The 20016-nt window shown below is 45.6% G+C and overlaps 1 protein-coding gene across 7 annotated transcripts in view; it reads right to left on the bottom strand.

Moving 5' to 3' along the window:
• LOC144688932 (transducin-like enhancer protein 1) overlaps nucleotides 1–20016 on the bottom strand; it is a 173447-nt gene that overhangs the window by 43622 nt on the left and 109809 nt on the right. For all 7 annotated transcript variants that reach the window (XM_078555971.1, XM_078555970.1, XM_078555972.1 and 4 more), the window contains one exon: nucleotides 8384–8488. In XM_078555971.1, the coding sequence (XP_078412097.1) occupies nucleotides 8384–8488 (105 nt within the window). The remainder of the gene's footprint in view (nucleotides 1–8383; nucleotides 8489–20016) is intronic.

Here is a 20016-nt window from a genome sequence, read left to right as displayed (position 1 = left end):
ACACAGTGGGGGTGGTACAGAATCACTAGAAAGCAGGAACCCAAGGATGATTTCTCCATTCCTCAGGCATGGAGGTGAATTTTAACCCATGGCAGCCAAAAATCAGCTTTAGGGATCAAATCTGCAGCTATAATGCTCTGTGCAGCTCAGCAACTCTCCACCTTAAGTAATCAGGACAAGGTGACGGCAGCTGAATCAAATGCTCATGTCACTCCAAATGAACTTACACTCCTTCATTGTACTTTATTTTGTTCTTTCACAGGGTGTGGGCATCACTGGTGAGGTCAGTATTTGTTGGCCATCCATAACAGCCCTTGAGAAGGTGGTGGTGAGCTGCCTTCTTGAACCGCTGCAGCCTACGTGGTGTAGGTACATCCACGGTGCTGTTAGGAACAGAGATCCAGGATTTTGACCCAGTGACAGTGAAGGAACGGCCGATATATTTCCAAAGTCAGGATGGTGAGTGGTTTGGAGGGGAACTTCCAGGTGGTGGTATTCCCATGCATCTGCTGCCCTTGTCCTTCTAGGTTGCAGGTTTGGAAGGTGCTGTCGAGGGAGCCTTGCTTCAGTACATCGATGGCTATAAAGTGGTTTGGGGCATCTGGTGGTTGTAAAAGCTATTATATAAATTCAAATCTTTCTTTCGTTCTCATTCCCAACTTTCCTTCACCCTAATCATAGAAGTGCACTCCCCCTGGCACCAGTGTTAATTTAGTCTCCTTCGCGCATCAGCCACGCTCATGTCTTCTTCAAGCAATCTGGCTAATATGGAGCCAGGATTGTGCACAGTTTGATGCTTTTACTCCAGGCCCACCGAGGAGTCAGGTCAGAATGTCAAAGCTCATTTCACAGTGCCCTCTGTTTCACAACGCCCTCAGTTTCACAGTGCCCTCAGTTGCATCATGCCAGGTTGGGTTGGATTCAAGAACCACTTCCTGAGGTTAAAAATGGCTTAAAACCACCCTGGGACTCCTTTCAAATTTAAAACATGGGGGTGAGTCTTATTCATTTTGGCTGAACTGCGAAATGTACAATAAAATCTATACATGCTAGAATAAACTAAAAATAGAGGAGCAAAATCAGGTAAAACATTCCACATTTGAACTCAATGCTGTAGTCTGCAAATTAAGATCCCAGGGCGATGATAGAGATCAGGCAATTTAGTTATGATGAAAGCAATACCTAGGGCTGAATTCAGTGCAATGGAAGGGGATTGTGAAGGAGGGAATGGAATATACACTTACAAAAAGAGGGAAGGATTTATGACAATAATCAGTGAGGAAGAAAACCTCTAAGTCAGTAACGGGGGGTTCAAACTCAGGATTGGCCAATGGAGCGGTGAGGGACTGGCAAACTAGAAAGGCTAGAAAATAATTTTGTTATCTAAAGAGTTCTTAAGATAGGAATCTTATCAAAACAAAATAAAAACCATAACTTGCTATCAAAGTTAGAAAGGAATGAAGCAAAGATGAAAAGTGAGGACAGAACTAAAAATTGTGATGGGAACAGAGCTGCACGGCGACCTTCCATGTGGCTGTGTGAAATGCTGGGGTGGGCACTGCAAAACAGGCAAACGGCAACATATTGCATTTATATAGCACCTTTAAATGTAGTACAATATCCCAAGATCCTTCGCAGAAACATAATCAAACAAAATTTGACACCGAGCTACATGTAGAGATATCAGAACAGCTGACCAAGCTTGGTCAAAGGGGTAGAGGGGGTTAGAGGGGGGGTTTAGAGGGGGCAGGGGGGTTAGACAGGGGTTAGAGAGGATTAGAGGCAGTGGGGGGGAGAGAGAGAGAAAGAGAGGTGAGGGGGACTACATGCAACACAGGAAAGCTATTCACCACAAAGGCTCACCAACTCCCTTGGCTGCAGTAGCAAGGAAGCTGTAATTAAAGCAAAATTACCAGTGCCCAACATTGAACAGGGATACCATAGCACTTCTCTGCAAGCTGTCCACACACTTCGTCGACTCTCTGCATTAAATGTACCACACAGAAGTCCGAACTTTCATCAGAGCCAAGAATCAGGTTAGAAAGAGAATTTTAAAAAAATAGTGGATTGCAAAGTGGAAAACTAAAGCAAAGATTTGACAAGATAACATTTACATATGGTGAAAGATTATGGTGAACTTTATAAAAACGCTGGTTCATCCTCAATTGGAGTACTGTGTCCAATTCTGGACACCACGCTTTAGGAAGGATGTAAAGGCATTAGAGGGAGTGCAGAAAAGACTTACAAGAATTTCCAGGGATGAGGGGATTCAGTTACATGGATAGATTTGAGAAGTTGGAGTTGTTCTCTTTAGAGGAGATTAACAGGAGATTTGATAGAGGTATTAAAAATCATGAGAGGCCTGTACGGAGTAGATAAGGAGCAACTGTTCCCATTGGTGGAAGGGTCAAGAACCAGAAGACATCAATTTAAGGCGATTGGAGAAAGAACCACAGGCGAGGCAAGGAAAAACCTTTTTGCGCAGCAAGTGGCCAGGATCTGGAATACACTGTCTGAGCGTGTGGTGGAGGCAGGTTCGATCGTGGCTTTCAAAAGGGAATTGGATAATTATCAGAGGAGAAAGATTTGCAGGGCTATGGGGAATAGGAGGAGGAGCAAGACTAGCTGAATTGCTCTTGCAGACAGTTAAGGCCAAAAGGCCTCCTTCTGTGCTGTAACCATTCTCTGATTCTACATAAAAAAAAGAGAAGAGCAGATGTGGGAAGGAGCACAATATTTCAGCGTTCCAAGTTTCTCCATTGGTGATGTATATACATCCAGCTTTTTCAGTGGAATTTATAGCACACTTTCCCATCAAGATGGCAGCGCTTATTTGCAGCCGGATAACTGCCCAGCAGAGTTTGTATTTACGAGCAGTGCCTTTCGCCTGCTGCAAGTTGAGTACATTGCGCCAGTTACATTTTAACTTGTACTGCAACCTCAGCTGTAGATTTCTCACGTCCCCTTCTCCAAATTCAACTCGTGTGTAAAAGCAGACACGCGACGAGGTCACTTTTCTGCGTCACAGCCGAAGCAACACTGATCGAGGCGCACTCTGATCCCACACAACCAACACCGACAAGTTCAGACCCATTAGGAAAAGTGCCACAATCTGTTGACAGCACTCTAGAGCCCCAAACATGGAGATCAGTAACTTGCACAGGACGCAGGCTCTGTCCTCTAAATAAAAACAAAGACAAAAAACTGCGGATGCTGGAAATCCAAAACAAAAACAGAAATACCTGGAAAAACTCAGCAGGTCTGGCAGCATCGGCGGAGAAGAGCTAAGTTGACGTTTCGAGTCAACCCTTCTGTTGAAGGGTCATGAGGACTCGAAACGTCAACTTTGCTCTTCTCCGCCGATGCTGCCAGACCTGCTGAGTTTTTCCAGGTATTTCTGTTTTTGCTCTGTCCTCTAAACTTGCCTCCGGGGTTGCCAACCCTTCAGGATTACCCTGGAACATCTCCAGGAGTTAAAGATTAATCTCCGGGATACTGTCCTCAGCAAACCTCAGAAGGAAAAGCATTGCGAAACGTGAAAAAAATTTCAATTTTTGGAAAACTTCCAATGTTTAATTGTCAAAGTATTGGAGATGGGGAAGATTGACTGATCCACCATCCCAACTGAGTTTCCCTGGTATGCGAAGATTGGGCTCATCTCCTTTGAGCACAGGAAATTCAGAGACCTACGATATTCAAAATTATGAGGGGTTTTGACAGGGTGGGATAAAAACAGAAAGTGCTGGGAAAACTCAGCACTGGGGTTTTTCGGAGCTGATTTTTTCCCCAGTGCTTTGTTTTTATTCCAGATTTTCAGCATCTGCAGTGGTTGGCTTTTATTTTCGGGAGAGTGGGAAATGAGCCAGCAACCAGATGTTGCAGGTTTAAAATAACTGGTGAAAAAGACCCAAGGTGGAAGTGAGAAGAAAGGTTTTCACATTCAAAGATCTGAAGCACACGACCATAAGAGGGTGGGCGAATCAGATTCCATAGGAACTTTCAAAAGGCAATTGGACATGCACTTAAAGAGGATCCATTTGCAAGATAGGGAAAATGACAGTTTGCGGGACTAAGTTGGGCAGTTCTTTCAAAGAGCCAGCAACAGGCACAGTCAGATAAAGATCCTCCTCCTGTGTTGTGAAATGATATGATTCTAGATACCATTTCACACTCTGTCCAATCTCTCATCCCGGCGGTCATTATTCATTTCGGAGCCTAGAGGAAGAGATGACATGCTACTCAACTTTGAGGGAGTTGTAAATTGCCTCATTCAATCCTTACCCGACATGTCTACACCCAGCTATCTAATTATAGATAGCCACACATATCCACACAGCCTCATTCGAGGTCACTATAGACAGCAATCAAGAGCAGGGAGGTTGGACATCAAGGGATCGCTCAAAGTGTACTTTGAGTGTCATAAATTAGGTTGCCTTTGATGAATAGTTTCTCTTTAGCAAAAACAAAGAATTGTGTAAACATTGAACACGGTACAAATTGGAAATGATTTGACCATTTGAATGCAGAGGGCAAAAGGGGCAGGGGGAAAGGGGTCCAGAAAAGTTCAGCTAAATAACAGACATTATGGCCACTTCCTCATGACGGGGATTCAAGTACACACTAGAAAAAGTGAAAGTCAAAAGGACCAAGGGCACGGGGTGGAGGCAGCCAAAAGGGACTGTGTCAAATCAGAGTGGCCCAACTTCAGCAGAGGACTCAATGTTGGTCTCTGTTCCTCTCCTTGAGGAGGTTTTCTTATTTTGTCAGGATGTTAAACAAGACAGTGAATGGATTGTGCTGGGTACGTCAAAGGACAACATGAAAAACTGGGATACACGGGCTTCGCGATGTCACAAATGAAATTATTTTCCATTCATCTGATCACAGAGTCACACCCTGGTGTCCAATCAGCTCAGTGGGAAAAGAAAAAGTCTGTATAGCAACAGTGCCTTGAGATTTACTTTCCAAATCATGCTGATGGTAATTTATTACCTTATTAAAGTGTGACAAATAAATATTGCACCAACATTTTTATTATCTACTGGAAACTGTTCAACTGCGATGAATAGCTGAGATCCTTCTTGCATTGTACAGGATGGAATGTAAATTGACCACTGGATGGTTAACACCTTAATGCTCTGACCTCATTGCTCCTAGGTTGGTTAAGATAACGAATGTATTCAAATATATTGTCCTACACATGACCTCTAGTGAATGACGGTTACGTGTAATCGACACACATTTGGTATGGTGGGGGGAGGAGACAGAGAGAGAGAGAGGCAGAGAGAGGCAGACCGAGAGACAGAGGCAGCGAGGGAGACCGAGAGAGAGGGAGAGAGAGGGAGAGAGAGGCAGAGAGAGGCAGAGAGAGACAGAGAGAGACAGAGAGAGACAGAGAGAGAGAGAAACAGAGAGGCAGAGAGAGAGAGAGAGACATGGAGAGAGAGAGAGACATGGCGAGGCAGAGAGGGAGAGAGACAGAGAAAGAGAGAGAAAGAGAGGTAGAGAGAGGCGCAGAGAGAGAGACAGAGAGGCAGAGAGAGAGACATGGAGAGAGACAGGGAGAGAGAGAGAGAGAGAGAGAGAGAGAGGCAGAGAGAGGCGCAGAGATAGAGAGGCAGAGAGAGGCGCAGAGATAGCGAGGCAGAGAGAGAGAGACAAAGAAGGGCAGAGAGAGAGGGAGACAGAGAGAGAGGGAGGCAGACAGAGAGAGAGAGAGGCAGACAGAGAGAGAGAGAGAGGCAGACAGAGAGAGAGAGAGAGGCAGACAGAGAGAGAGAGAGAGAGAGAGGCAGACAGAGAGAGAGGCAGACAGAGAGAGAGAGAGAGAGGCAGACAGAGAGAGAGAGAGGCAGACAGAGAGAGAGAGGCAGACAGAGAGAGAGAGGCAGACAGAGAGAGAGAGAGGCAGACAGAGAGAGAGAGAGGCAGACAGAGAGAGGCAGACAGAGAGAGAGAGGCAGACAGAGAGAGAGAGGCAGACAGAGAGAGAGAGGCAGACAGAGAGAGAGAGGCAGACAGAGAGAGGGAGGCAGACAGAGAGAGAGAGGCAGACAAGAGAGAGGGAGAGAGGCAGCACAGAGAGAGGGAGAGAGGCAGCACAGAGAGAGAGAGAGAGAGAGGCAGAGAGGCATTCAGAGAGAGAGAGAGAGACAGAGAGGCAGACAGAGAGAGAGAGGCATTCAGAGAGAGAGGGCAGACAGATAGAGGCAGACAGAGAGAGAGAGGCAGACAGAGAGAGAGAGGCAGACAGAGAGAGAGCGAGAGAGAGAGAGACTGTTAACACTCCTTAAAACACATACAACCTGGAGAAAGTGGAGAGTGTAGCCAGTATATTTTAATAGATTCTCAATGATAGAGCACATTGATCACTGGGATAGATTGATTTTTGGTTTCTTAGGGAAACAAGTGATCTGCAGAATGGGCAGGGAAGTGTTTATATAGAAGTTCAGCCATATTTGCATTGAATGGTACAGCAGGCTCAGGAGGGCAGGTGGTGTCCTCCTGCTCCTCTTTTTAATGTTATGTTCTTAACATGGAGGAAACAGTGAATTGAACAGATATATTTAAATAGGAAAAGGCATGTTCTAAATTGCAGTGGTAGAGGGGAGGGGGGACATTGGCAAACACAAGAGCAATGATGGATATGTAAAGACCCTCCATCCAGCCTGACTCACCCGACTATGATAGTTTATGTATCACACTTGTGATGGAATTCATGGTTTCACAGCTTATATATTTTGGGCCAGAGCTTGACTGAAAGGGAGGCTGAATCATCAGGTTCCTAGGGAAACTGAAGCTGATTGAATCCAGTTAAAAAGGCACAGAGCCATCTGAGCTCAGATGACCCCATGGTGCATCGCAGACAGGCTGAAAGAATATAAAGGCCGGTAATGGGAGTGGAGATAGAGGAAAATAAAGTTAGTGCCACTGCTTCAGTTATTCTAAGGGGAACAGGTTGACCTGCACTGGTCATAGAATGCAAACAGGTTATTACTGAGGGTTCAGATAAAGGAGATTCTGGTGGATCTTCGCCATTCAGAATATTATGAGCCGAACTGAGGGGGTTATGCAGAAGTGCACCATTTTGGTGAAGACCTTCTCTGTGGATCTCCAGTTGGTTGGGAGCTACAGGTGAATGAGGATCGGTAACTAAATCCTTGAAGAAATGGAGCTGGAATTCCACCTGAGGAAGATCAGAGTTTTGAACGGCTTTGTGGCTGAAACTTTTGCCACATAGGCTGGGCAGAATTTTCTGCCTGTCGGGCGGGCGGGCGGGCCCGACCCAATCTCCGGCGGGCAGGGAGCTGATCCCCGCCGGAGAAGCGGGCCCCGCCGCCATTTTAAGCGGGTGGGCCAGTTAAGGCCGGCCCAGCGTGACATCCGCTGGGAAGCGCTATGCGCTCCCTGTGCTGGGGGTAGGGGGAGGGAGGGGGGATTTCCCCAAAAGCGAGAGTGCGCTCTTTCGCGCATGCGCACATCTCCCTGAGGCTAAGTGCTGCCTCAGGGAGATCGCTGAAAGTTTTTCAAACTTTAAAAATAGAAAAATAAAAAAATCATTAACATGTCCCCCTCATGTGACAATGTCACACGAGATGGGACATGTTAATAAATTTCACTCAAACTTTATTAAACTCTTTTAAGCCCTACATGAAAACTCATCCCGCCGGTGGATGAGGTTTCATGGTTTTTCAGAAGCCCGCAGGAGCTCCTGGCCTGCCCGACAACCTTAAGGTTGGACGGGCAGGTCCTTTAATTGTTTTAATTATTAATTAATTGGCCATTGACAGGTCGGCGGGCGGACAGCTGATCGCGCTGTGCCCCCACCTTCCTGAATATTTAAATGGGGCGGGATGACATCGGGGGTTCCGCCCAACATCATCCCGCGTCATTTTACGTGTCGGCGAGTAGGCCCCGCTCCCTGCTCACCGACGGCAAAGTTCAGCCTGCTGAGTGGACTGCCCAGTAAATCCATGAAATCTGTCTTTATTGTACATGCTATTCAATGTATAGTTTACATTGGCCTTAATTTGCCTGTTAATTCATGCTTCACTTAAATTGATTTTGCTTTATGATTGTTAATGTAAAAGTTATTTAAAAAAAAGTTAAATGTTGTCCACTGGGCTTCTCATGGGGGGCTTGTTTGGTAAATTCAGTTCTTCTGGTTTGTTGAGCTACACAGAGGGGGTCAAAGCACACTCCACCCACCCTCTGTCCCCAGCCAAAACCACGTGATATCCTGGTGAGGCAAAGTTAAAGATTAAAATCCCCGGCTAACGTGGTGATGGTGGGGGGGGGTGGGCGGGGAAGAGGAGGGGTGGGGAGTGGGAGGGAAAGTAGCAGCGTCGTAGAAAGACCCAAAAATATCAAAGACTAGACCTACATAATCATTCACCGAATCTCTCTCCTCCGTCTTCTTTTTCTTCAGGTGGTTCGGGTATTCAGTCGAGTTCCTTGGCTTGTCCCCGTTGGATGAGTGGACGGAGCTCTGCAAGAGGCAAGGGAAGAAGGGAGGGGGTGGCGAGGGGAAGAAATAAAAGCAATCTGAGCAAATTCTGGCTGTGATTCACGCAGGCAAAGGATTTCAGGCCAAGGATTTCCTCAGCACCTCAAACCACCCCCCCACCCACCACCCACCACCACCAAGCAGCAACGAAGTATTCATTCCAGGGCTCTGCAGGCAAAACGTTTCAAAGGGATGCAAGTGGAACAGTGAAAGAAACAGATTTGCAATTTCAGAATTTTCCCTGCCCCTTCCAATTGTTTTCTGCTCATCAAACTCCCAAGTCTTACAGCACAGAAGGCAACCATTCAGCCCATCGAGCTGGTGTCATCAGCTCTTTCAAAGGAACATTCAATTAGTTGCACACTCCCCTGCACTCCCCCATGCCCACCACCCGCTACTACAGCCCTGCAATTTTCTCCAATATACACCCAATTCCCTTTTGAAAGTTACTTATTGAATCTACCTCCACCGCCCTCTAAGGCTGTGCATCCCAGCTTCCTAAAGACACCAGCCCATTCTTCCACAAATGTCGGCAGCCTTCCCATACCACGAACATGTTTTGTTTTCACATAAAGACCAGGCAACACGGGGTTAGATTTCCAGCAGAAAACAGGCAGAAAAATCGAGCCCAGTGTATGTTATTCAACCTTGGGAGGCATCGCAGCAGGGGCTGACTTCTGCTCTCGCCCAATGTGCTGCACATACATTTTCTAGCTAAGACTCACTTGAAAGCAATCACAAGTTGAACTCTGACTAACTGATTGGTTCACCTGATATTGGTAATGATATGGGGTCATTAGGCCAAAAGAGTTGGCCGTTTGACCCGTCAAGCTCATGCCAGTTGTTTGAGGAATGCCTATGGGGGTCAGGAAAAGTAGAAAAACCGCCCGTTTTTCTTTGGTTAGTGCCTTGGAATTTTTAAAAACCCAAATGGAGCACCAAATAGCACCAACTAAATGGTGACTCCTGCAACAACACAGCACCCCCTCAGTGTGGCAGTATCCATCTAAATTAGGAACCCAAATCCTGGTGTGTGGCTCAAACCCACCACCTTTCAATCCAGAGATTTGCAAGCTTCCTGGTCTGAAGGCCTTGGTCTCATAGCAAGCATCACATAAACCCACTGAGCCACTAGCATAACTCCCAGCAAATACCTCGGCACAGGGACAGCTTAGAGAAAATTACTTTTTAAATGGATAGTTCAGATTAGATATTTATTTATTCAATATTAGAGTGTTTGCACTTTAGTCTCATTCGGTTTACAACAATATGAATGAGGAGGGAGAAAATTGCAAGCAGGGAGGAGGACAGAGTTAAACTATTGGTAGAGTAGAAGTTCATCCATTGAAAAAAACAAGTCAACCAGGAAACAATCCGATTGCCAGGGTGTCGAACCCCATTTAGACTGGGATTTCCAGTTTGGATCAGGTTCAAAACCCCAAAAGGCCATTTAGCAAACAGTTCAAGTTATGAATGCTGAATTGGTGCCCAATAGGTTTCAAAGCCATATGAATTGCAGGTTCGTCAGTTCTACTAAACACAATGGATGAATTCACTTCAAGGATATAAAAAAAAGGAGAGAACAAAGATAACACGGATTGATCCTCATTCAAAGCCAGCATTAAAAATACATATATTTTACTGATAAATTCATTCACTCCTCCCACGTGGTTTTCAACTGAGCCTTGGTGTAAACAGCACAGTAAATCAACTACCTTTCACTTATCCAAAGATTCCTGGTACATGTGGGACTATAGCTGTGTTCATTGTTAGCCAGAGCGGAACTGCTCTGGGTACAAATTAAAATATATGTGGCTGCTTTTAGCATTTCTCCTCACCGCAAAGCTGGTCCGCCACTATAGATAATCTGAGGGTAATGCAGCCATGCAACGAAAATTGCAGTTGAGTATGAATGGCATGGGCTTTGTGCCCACTGGCACTGAATTGAGGCAGCTTCTTTACATTGAGTGCTTGCCTGGTTATGTTAGAGGGGTTCTGGAGATAGCAAAATCTGCCTGCCTCCACTTCCCTAAAAAGCGTTTCTCCGCAACCTTTAAAACGAGCAGATCGCTTGACGAATTCCCTTTAGTAACCACGGCCCTTAAACGCAGTCCAGAATTACCCGACAGGTCAAATGCGTTGCAACCCTTCTCTTTAGCCCAGCACATGTAATTGCAAGTCCACTTTGTTGCACTATCTGCATCTTAAAGCAGAGCAGCTGCCATTTACAAGGCTCGAGATCCCTTTCAGAAGCACGCGCAGCCACTGACCTAGACGGCTGTTCATTGTGCTGACTGCTGTTGGCTGCGTTGCTGGGAAAAAGAGACCTTTTATTGCAGCACAGAGACTCCAGAATGGCCACAGGTCCCATTTACAGCGAAAGCATTCTGGATTCACTCCAGTCGGGTCGCCAGTGGGAGGCATTAAGCAATTAACTCTGTAAATCCAGAGTCAAGTCAGTCAGCATTTAGGCAGGACTTAAAGCCACGCAGCAGAATCAATGCCAGACTCACTGGAGTGCAAACCCTTCAAATGAAATGGAGCTGTAAAGAGTTATCATGATGACTTTCTGCAGAGGTTCAGTGAAGTGACTCAGACGGGAGTTAAATATTTTATGGTTTGGCTGGAGGAAGCTGTTTCATCTGCCTGTGCATGACCGATCCTAGGGCTTAAGCTGCCTGTCAGATTCTGCCCCCGACCCCCACCGGCTCTAAGCCGCTGCTAAGGGCGCTCTGCCAGTCAGCGTTACCTTGATTTTCGACTACTGAAAATCAAAGCTCCTAAAAAAAAAAAATCACTCGGTGCTCCTGTGAGGTCCCGAGGCAGCTTCTCGCTGCCAATTTCTGCTCGGAGGCCAAGAAACTAGGCCACAGCCATGGAACAAAACCTTAATTCATGATAAATTAAACATGCGCTGCTACCGGCTTCAGGTGAATTTGTGCAAAACTTTGAAGCAACTCGATCAGCCGGGTTCCTCTGGTCTAACCTTTCAGGCTGGCATTCGGCCAAGTGCTGAAAAGGAGCTCTGTGCTAATGTGGTCAGCACAGGGCTTCGATTAAAGCACATTTCTCTCCTTCGCTCAGACACTTTCCTTTCTGAAATGGATCACCGTTACAAAGGCGAGGAGGGCAGATTTAACCGAGCAGGATGTTAGCCATTTAAACACTTCAAATCGAAAAAAAGGCCACTTTGTTGCATGTTAAAAGCCGCCAGGCCTAATGGAGAAGACTAGAGGCCATCAATAAGATAGGCCGGGATTTTGCGGCCTTGCCATGGTAGCACCCACCACAGAGGGGTGCGGCAGCCCAGCCAAAAGTCCCATGACTTCTGGCAGCGGGTGGGGGGCGGTGGGGGCCAGAAAATCCCACACTAAGTTTTTGGCCATCTGCCCTAAAATCCCCTTCAAGGGGGAGGAGGCATCATGTCATATTTTGCTTGGGAACGCTCATGAAGGGCCTTGGAATGTTTTATTACTCCAAAAACACCCTATAAATACAAGTTGCAGTAGATTGCCTCCCATTCCAGTTTGTATTCTCGCTGGTATTTAATTAAAGTTGTGGTTGCGTTCCTGAAAATCGCGACTTTTAAGTGAAATGACTTAAAGTCATTTCACTTAAAAGTCGCGATTTTCAGGAACGCAACCACAACTTTAAGTAAATACCAGCGAGAATACAAACTTGAATTATAGGTTCTCAGGGGGACCAGAATTAGGCTCCTTCGGACATTTCGCGCCCCGGAAAAAAAAAATCAATGTGCAATTTGTAATACTGAACCCGTGCGCGTGCAGCACTGTGCATGCCTAGCTGAAATAACTGGCAAAGTAAAATGTACCGAACATAAAAGAAATAGAATTTACAATACAATTAAACTTTTAAAAATTACAGCTCAAGTCCTGACTACCTGCACAGGGCAGCTTCCGCCACTAGATGGAGCCCAGGAATTCAGCTCGAGTCCGGAAGCGAAGCCGGCAGGGGGGATGGGGGGTGGGGGGGGCCAAAAAAATATCAGGAGCCACTGAAGAACAGGCCATAAAGCCATAGAAAAGTTACAGCACAGAAGGAGGCTGTTCATCCCATCCTGTCCATGCCAGCCCGAGGACGCCCAGGTGCTCTTTCTAATCCCACCTTCCTGCACCCGGCCCATAGCCCTGCAGCTTACAGCACTTAAGGTGCAGATCCAGGTACTTGTTTTAAAAAAGAGTTTAAAGTTTCTGCCTCTACCACCAGTGCTGATTGTTCCCCAGCAATATTCCAATATTTTATCCCTTTTGTGTAGAGTTCCGAAACACACTAAGCTTTTGATCCTGGCATTGCCCGTCATTAACTTTGGCTGCTAAATATCCGTAATATTAAATTAAATCAGTCCCCCGGCCAAAATCTCACCCAGAGGCGTCTTAAAGGCAAATGCGCATGTGCAGGCATTGGGTGAGGATGAGGATCAAGGTCATGCTCTGCTTTAATGGCCATCACCCAACTGATTAACCTTCAGCCACTCGTTGGGAAGGTTCTCCTGTGAAGAATGGCGACCAACCAAGGGATGATACTGGAGGCTGCCTTCACCTGAAGAGCCAGGGGTTACTGACTTGAGGAAAAAAACGTAAACAGGATACAAAGAAGATGGCCGCCCACATTCCCACCTGCATCTTACACCTGAGGACCAAGGTAAGGACAGACACTAGGAGGCAAGGCAGGAGTTGGCAAGGGCGAGAGGAAGAGGGACTCTGAGGGAGAGGTTGGAAGTATTGCAGGAAAAGACATGTGAGCAGACAGACGACAGAAGCCTGTGGCGAATGATGTTAAAGTGAAACTGACAACTCTAAACGGATATATTGACACTATTAACGACATCAAAATGAAACAACATTGAGTCATTAAGTAAGGGCTTACTGGATCAGAGTGCCTCCGGGTTTTTTTAAAGACTTTGTTTTAGCTGCACGGCTGCAGTTCCAATGATGCAGGACTCAGTTACACTACCGTTAGCCAATGTGACAACTGCTGTCTTCTTCAAATAAAGTGCTAGACATTTCAAAACAACCCCAAAAATCCTATTAAACAAAAAAACTGGAGCTTGATATGAAGCTCCAGACAATGGGCAGGATGGTAGGAGTCATGGGTTGAACAACAACAACAACAAAAAGAACTTTTCTTTATATTGTGCCTTTAATGTAATCAAATGCCACAAGGCGCTTTACAAATGACACCGAGCCACATTAGGTAATAATAATCAAAAGGTGTGCCTGAAAGAAGAAAAGTGCGGTAGGGAGGCTGAGAGGTTTTGGGAGGGAATTCTGGAGCTTAAGAGCACAGGCAACTGAAGGGGCAGCTGCTAATGGTGGGGCCATCAAATGCGTGAAACGTGGCCCTGACCTGCCGCGCATGTTGTTTTTACAATGGCGGGTCACATGGTGTCAGAGTGTCCTGCCTCAGGAGATCTCCCCCTACCTCCAGCCCGTCCATGAAGCCTCCAGCCTTCCCTCCACCAATCACGGCCTCTCCCTCTTGATGGCCACATCCTCCTCCGCCACCATGTTTGTCCTCCCCCTCCGCCCAATGCTAAGATGGCCGACTTCCCCTCCTGATTGTTTGGGCGGGGGGAGGGGGGTGTGGGGGGCCACTGCAAAGGGCATTTAGGACGTTGCCTCCTGCCACCGGTTTTCCCCTCCCGGGAATTTGGTCAGCTGCGGGGCGGGGAACGGATGTTTTAAAAAGCGAGGCTGTGCCGGGAAATTCAGCAGCGTGTACACCTCTCCAGCCTTGGGTCACGTTAGACCTCCTCTCCCCACCTCCCCCACTCCCCCACAACAATCACTCCCTGTAAATATCGGGCCACTGGCTTCTGAAAGCGTGGTCCTGCATCACTTTAACATTTAAAAGCCATGCACTCCTCAGTGCTCGTACTCCCGTCATCAGCTGTGAACTGAAAATTGTTAATGGTTCCTTTACTGGCATGACTCACCCAGCTATTAAACAGCAGGAGCAGCATAATGTATCAAAACGTTGATATGTTTATTGGATCCCATTATACCTCACTGCAGCTCATTCAAATTACAACCCCTGGAGTGCTATAACATAAATTGATGTGAGGAGGGGGAGGGGTAGGGGGTGGGGAAGGGGGAAAGAGAGAAAATTATGATCAGAAAGAGGTTCTCAGCTCCTCTGTGTGTAGGTTTAAGAGTGACTTGCAACAGGACATATGCGCTCCTTTTTACAGCAATGATTATAAATAACATTAAGCATTCGGAAGTAAAACGGCGTTCTTCTTAAGTTATGCAACACAACAGCATGCAGGGGAGAAGCAAGGATAATTCATATCTTTATCGAATTGGCATTGGGTGCTGGTCAAAACCACGGAAGACCTGAAAAGAATTTAGTGGGATGCTCGGGCCTGTTTCACAGCAGACTCGTTTTGCTCTTCGACTTGTAAAAACTACTCAGGCCAAAACAAATCAACTCTCTGGACAGGTTCAAGCTGGGTCATGGTCTGAAAGTTTTGCTACTGCTCTCAATTTGGTCGATTTAAAATGTGGTTTCCTCATACATGGCGAGTGAGGGCCAAATTCGGTGAAATTCATTTTTGGATCGCTTGAGTGAAAGAGCCAGCACAGGCACAATGGGCTGATTGGCCTTGTTGTATTTCTATGTTGGTTCATTACAGACTTACCAATCTCACACTGGACTGGTAAACTAAATGTAGGTTTGGTTTATTTAAAGGTTTAGTACCTTGCTTAGTAGATAAATTTGTTATAAAGATTAAACTGCTATTATTAACACGAAAGTACAACTGCAACTCCTTCACACCACATGCTGCTAGCTAAACTGAAAGCTCCTCTGAACAATGTCTGCTGGTCACATGGTTTGCATCCTGGCTATTTACTCATTAGCATATTCTCCCAAAGTGATATCACAACATCCCCTTTTTATCCCCAAGATAATATTACATACATTAAAAGTGAAAATACACATACGATGGGATAGTTGCAAAAATTGCTTACACAAAGGTAACTCTCTGAATAAGAGTTTCAGGATTTAAAAATTTATGAGTTTAAGAATCTGTATAATGTATAGATGGTTTAACAACCTTCCTGGATCTCATAATGGCATGACCTTCTTGAGATCTAGACTTATTACTTGGATGTTCTTGGATGTGATGGTATCTCATGTATTTTTGGAGTGCTGATTGTTTCCACAGTCGTCTTCCACGATTTCAAGCTAAATCCATCTTTGGATATGTTCTTGACACAGTAGGACTGCTAGGCGCTATACTGTTGTACAATCTCTTAGCTAGCTTCTGTTCCTTCTTCATGTCAATGTTGTGACTTCATAGGATCTAGGCTCATTGCACACTTTGGATACTTCTGTGGGTAACCAAGTTCCCTGGGTAGGATGTAAGATTCGAACCTTTTGACCTACGTGCCAACTGGGCAGTTCTCCACCTGCATGTCGACCGTACATTGTCTTCGCTCTCCCTTGTTTTCCAAGAAGTTTCTCCTATGCTTCTGAGAAATGGGACAGGTGATGGCTTGGCAAGATTTTCCTAACCTGCCTTCCAAACATGATTTCCGCTGGTACGGTAAACCCGTGTCTAAAGGTGTCGCTCTTAAATATAAGATGGTGATAGGGGGATCTTGATTTGTTTCCCTGCACTTTGAGTAATGACTTAAGGGTGCGAGCCATTCGCTCAGGAGGACCGTTGGATCTGGGACAGCGTGGCGAGACTGTCACATGCTTTATGCCCCACTTAGCACGCATGTTCCTAAAAGGTCCACCAGTATATTGTGGCCCCATTGCCTGATACAATCGCTTCAGGCATACTGAGCAAACTGAAAATTGAACCCATTGTCTCTGCACACAGACGCACTTGAGATATCCTTCAATTGGCTGGTGAGTGGAAACTTGGTAATCAGTGATTAGGAGAAAAATCATCGCCATGGATATAGTGAATAAATCTGTTGCAATTTTTGACCAAGGGTATGATGGAACTTCGTGAGGGTGTAATGATTCTTTGCGTTGATATGGTGGGTGTCGCTGGCATCTTCACACATCCTCATCGCCTTCTGGATATCGGTGTTGATCCTTGGCCAATACACAGTATGGCTTGCCAGGCGCCTGCTGATGAACTGATCAATTGATACTTGTAGCTGTTGTCTGTAAGCCATTAGCTCAAAACAATGTATTCCAAAGTTCATCTTTGCACAAAGTTGATCCTCCAGCATGTTCGACAGCTTAGCAGGATCCTTCTGATCCTCCTCAGACAGACAGGCCCAAAGTGTTGACTCTAAGCAACCCCTTGTTTCCAATGGCTATCTTTATTTGCATCGCTTGTTCATCCAGTTCAGAGGGATAAACCTAAAAAGTATTAGTTTCATCTTTTCATTAAAAAGCCTAAATTCAGATAGAATAGCTGTGACCTTCCAATTTAAGCTGGGGAATTTGGTGGGCATCTTCCAGATGTTTCCTGTCTTTTTACGAATGCTGCCAATGTGTAGGGGGTTTGTAGCTTCTCCACATGGTGGGGAGGTTCAGCAATGTAGCAGTTGTGTGATATTTTTTTCCTCTCTCCCTCTTTTTTTTAAAATTTGTTTGCTGGCTGGAGTTCGGCTTTTTCTCTGTTTCACGCGCTCGCTGTCTTTTACGCGGGAATGGCACCCAGGGACGCCGCAATGGCCCTGCAGCTGTGCTGTCCAACTCCAAATCATCTGCCCAACTCACCACTGATCTGGCCACTGCACAATTCAGGTACATTCTGCTCTTTGGGACACTGTCTGTAGGGGGCTGGACCTCCCGTGGTCTTCAGTGCATATAAGGCTTTGTACAGCACAAAATCTTGTCTGTGGCTTTTCCTGCAACCTTCAAATCTTTACCATTTTGTTTAAGGTGAACCACTGCTGCTCATCATATTGTATTTCTATGTTTGCTTAATACAAACTTGCCAATCTCACACAGGACTGGTAAGCTAAACATAAATTCAGTTTATTTGAAGATTGCTCAGCAGACAGGTTTACTCTAAAGGTTTGACAGCTATTGTTAACCTGAAAGTACAGCTGCAACCCCTTCACACTGCATGTTGCCAGCTAAACTGAAAGCTGCTCTGCATAATGTCTGCTGGTCACATGGCTCACATCCTGGCTATTTACTCATTAGCATATTCTCTCAAAGTGACATCACAATGCAATGCTCCTCTCCTCCTAGCCCCAGCCCCCTTTAAATTCCATTCCCTCCTCTCCGGCAGGGTGGCAACTAATGCTAAAGAATGAATACTGAGGTTGGGAATTTGCGAACTGTAACACTTAAGAGGAAGGCTTAGATTCACTCCCACTACTGACAAACTGGGCTGAGATTGGATGACCTCAGACCATGCTACTCAATGAAGTTAATGCAAAGAGATGAACGCTTCTCAGAATCCTAGATTAAAATCAGCACCGAATCCCCAGTTGATTTGGCTATACTTTAATCATTTGGTTGAAACTTAACTTATAAAACCTCTCGGGTTCTGCTCATCTTGACCAATGGTTAGCATTTTGTCCCATCTATGAATCTAATTGGACCTGGAAACACAACAGGAGCAACTGGGAGAAGAGGAGAAGAGGGGGAAAAGAAATAGGTGCCCCTTTTAGAAAAATAAAACCATTGCCTTCAACCCAACAAAGATCCTACACAGTATTCCTGAATTTAAAAAAAATATATAGTTCTTCAAGCCTTTCAAGCCACAGGAATTGAAGATAAATTAAATCTGGAATGTGTTCAATTTGTTTCATTCCCTCCCCACTCCCCAACACTCACTCTTCAGATCAGAAGGCTCAATACTAAAACATCAGTAAGTGACATCTGATGATTTGAGAAATATGTGCATGTTGGGGAGGAACAAATCAACACCAGATGATAACTTCCTTCATTGAGACCAAATAAATGTATTAAGCTTTTTTAAAAGTGCGTTGAGATTGAAAATATTAGGTTTTTGAATATTCATGGAATGGGGCTGAGGGGGGGAGGGGGTGGGGACAGCTAAACAAATTGTGGCTCTCAAACCTCAAAAAAAAAAGTGACAAGTTCCAGAATGTTCACTCCAAACACCAGCCAGTAAACCGATGGTTTCCAGCCAGTGAATGATGCAGATGATGAAATACTGCCAAAAAATCCAAGTGCAGCTGTTGATTTAACATCACTTCTGGCCTTACTAAGGGTAATACATAAACAGGTCTTCACACGCCCAGCCAAGAATGAAAGCCAAAGTCTGTCAGGGAGGGATGTTTTGTCGAAGGCAATACGAGTATTTAAGTTAGTAAGGTATCAAATTTAGTGCTTCGGAGGCAGATTAACAGAGCTACACACAGAGACACAGACCCACGAGCGATGTGAAGATGGAAAAGAATCACGTTGAAAAGTGCTGTCGATGACCGCGTTTAAAATCAGTGCAGCTGCTCAAAACTGAGCCACTGTGAGCGGTGAAGGCCCCAGTTGGCTCTGCGATGAGTTAACCTAGGCTCAGGTTGCTGTAACTAGCCTCATTGTCCCTGGGCTTGCGAAGGGGGACAAATTATAGGCTTCCTGCTCTCGAGCGATTCCTAGTGGAAAATGTGCACGTGCGGGCTTCAGGTCAGGAATGTTGTAATGCTGCTCATCCGGCTCCTAGTAGAAGGGGCTACAGACATTCACCATGTAGATTGGCACATTCAGCTTGGCGAGGTACCACAGAGCAGTCCGTCTCTGCTGAACTGTACTTACCTCAGCATGAGCTGGGGGCTGGAGCAGGAAGGGCAATGTTTAAAGAACCAACTGGAGAGGCTGCAGTGAAACCAAGGATGTGGCTGCTTAAAGCGATGCACAGATTTTAACACTCAGTAGGAAAGCTGACGGACCGCTGCCTGGGATGTCATAAAGTCTAATGTACTTCAAAACATGTTTGGACTATTAAACAAGGGCAAGCATTTTCTTAGAATTATCATTCTACTGAAGTCCATTACCAGAGAGTCTGCTCATAAAGTCAACCCTGAAGCCTTTGCCACTGCAGCAATGGGAAATTTACTGAGTCTATTCATTGCTGAAGCTTACTACAAAATCTCAAACTTGAAGCTAGCCAACATATTAAGCCGGAGGTTATATAAAATTTGGAGCTGTCAAAAAGTGATGCACGGCCTTTAACCTAAAGAGGATCTCAGACCAAGCAAGACAATGGAAAGTGCCTATTATTCCGCTTTACATGCTGTGCTATGCTGAATTAACCCTCTTCCCTAACAATAAATCTCAGAAGTATCCTGGCAGGGTCACAATCAGAGCAACCCAATCAGCAGAATTTGGTTCATTTGAAAACAAGTTGGGTCGCAGAATTCGCACAAGAACAATTGTTGGGTGTGGATAGATAATCTCACATTGTGCAATCTCGGGCCAATTACTAAACAGTACTCGGCTGAACTCTGTCCTCCGCCGGGGCAGTGAAGCAGCACTACAACAGGCCTGGGGTAAAAGTGGGGGTGAGTAGAATTACGATTGATTCTATTCCTGGTCACTAATCC

Source organism: Cetorhinus maximus, chromosome 13 (assembly GCF_964194155.1).
Source record: "Cetorhinus maximus chromosome 13, sCetMax3.hap1.1, whole genome shotgun sequence".
Classification (NCBI taxonomy): domain Eukaryota; kingdom Metazoa; phylum Chordata; class Chondrichthyes; order Lamniformes; family Cetorhinidae; genus Cetorhinus; species Cetorhinus maximus.
This window is presented reverse-complemented; position numbering and strand designations above follow the sequence as displayed.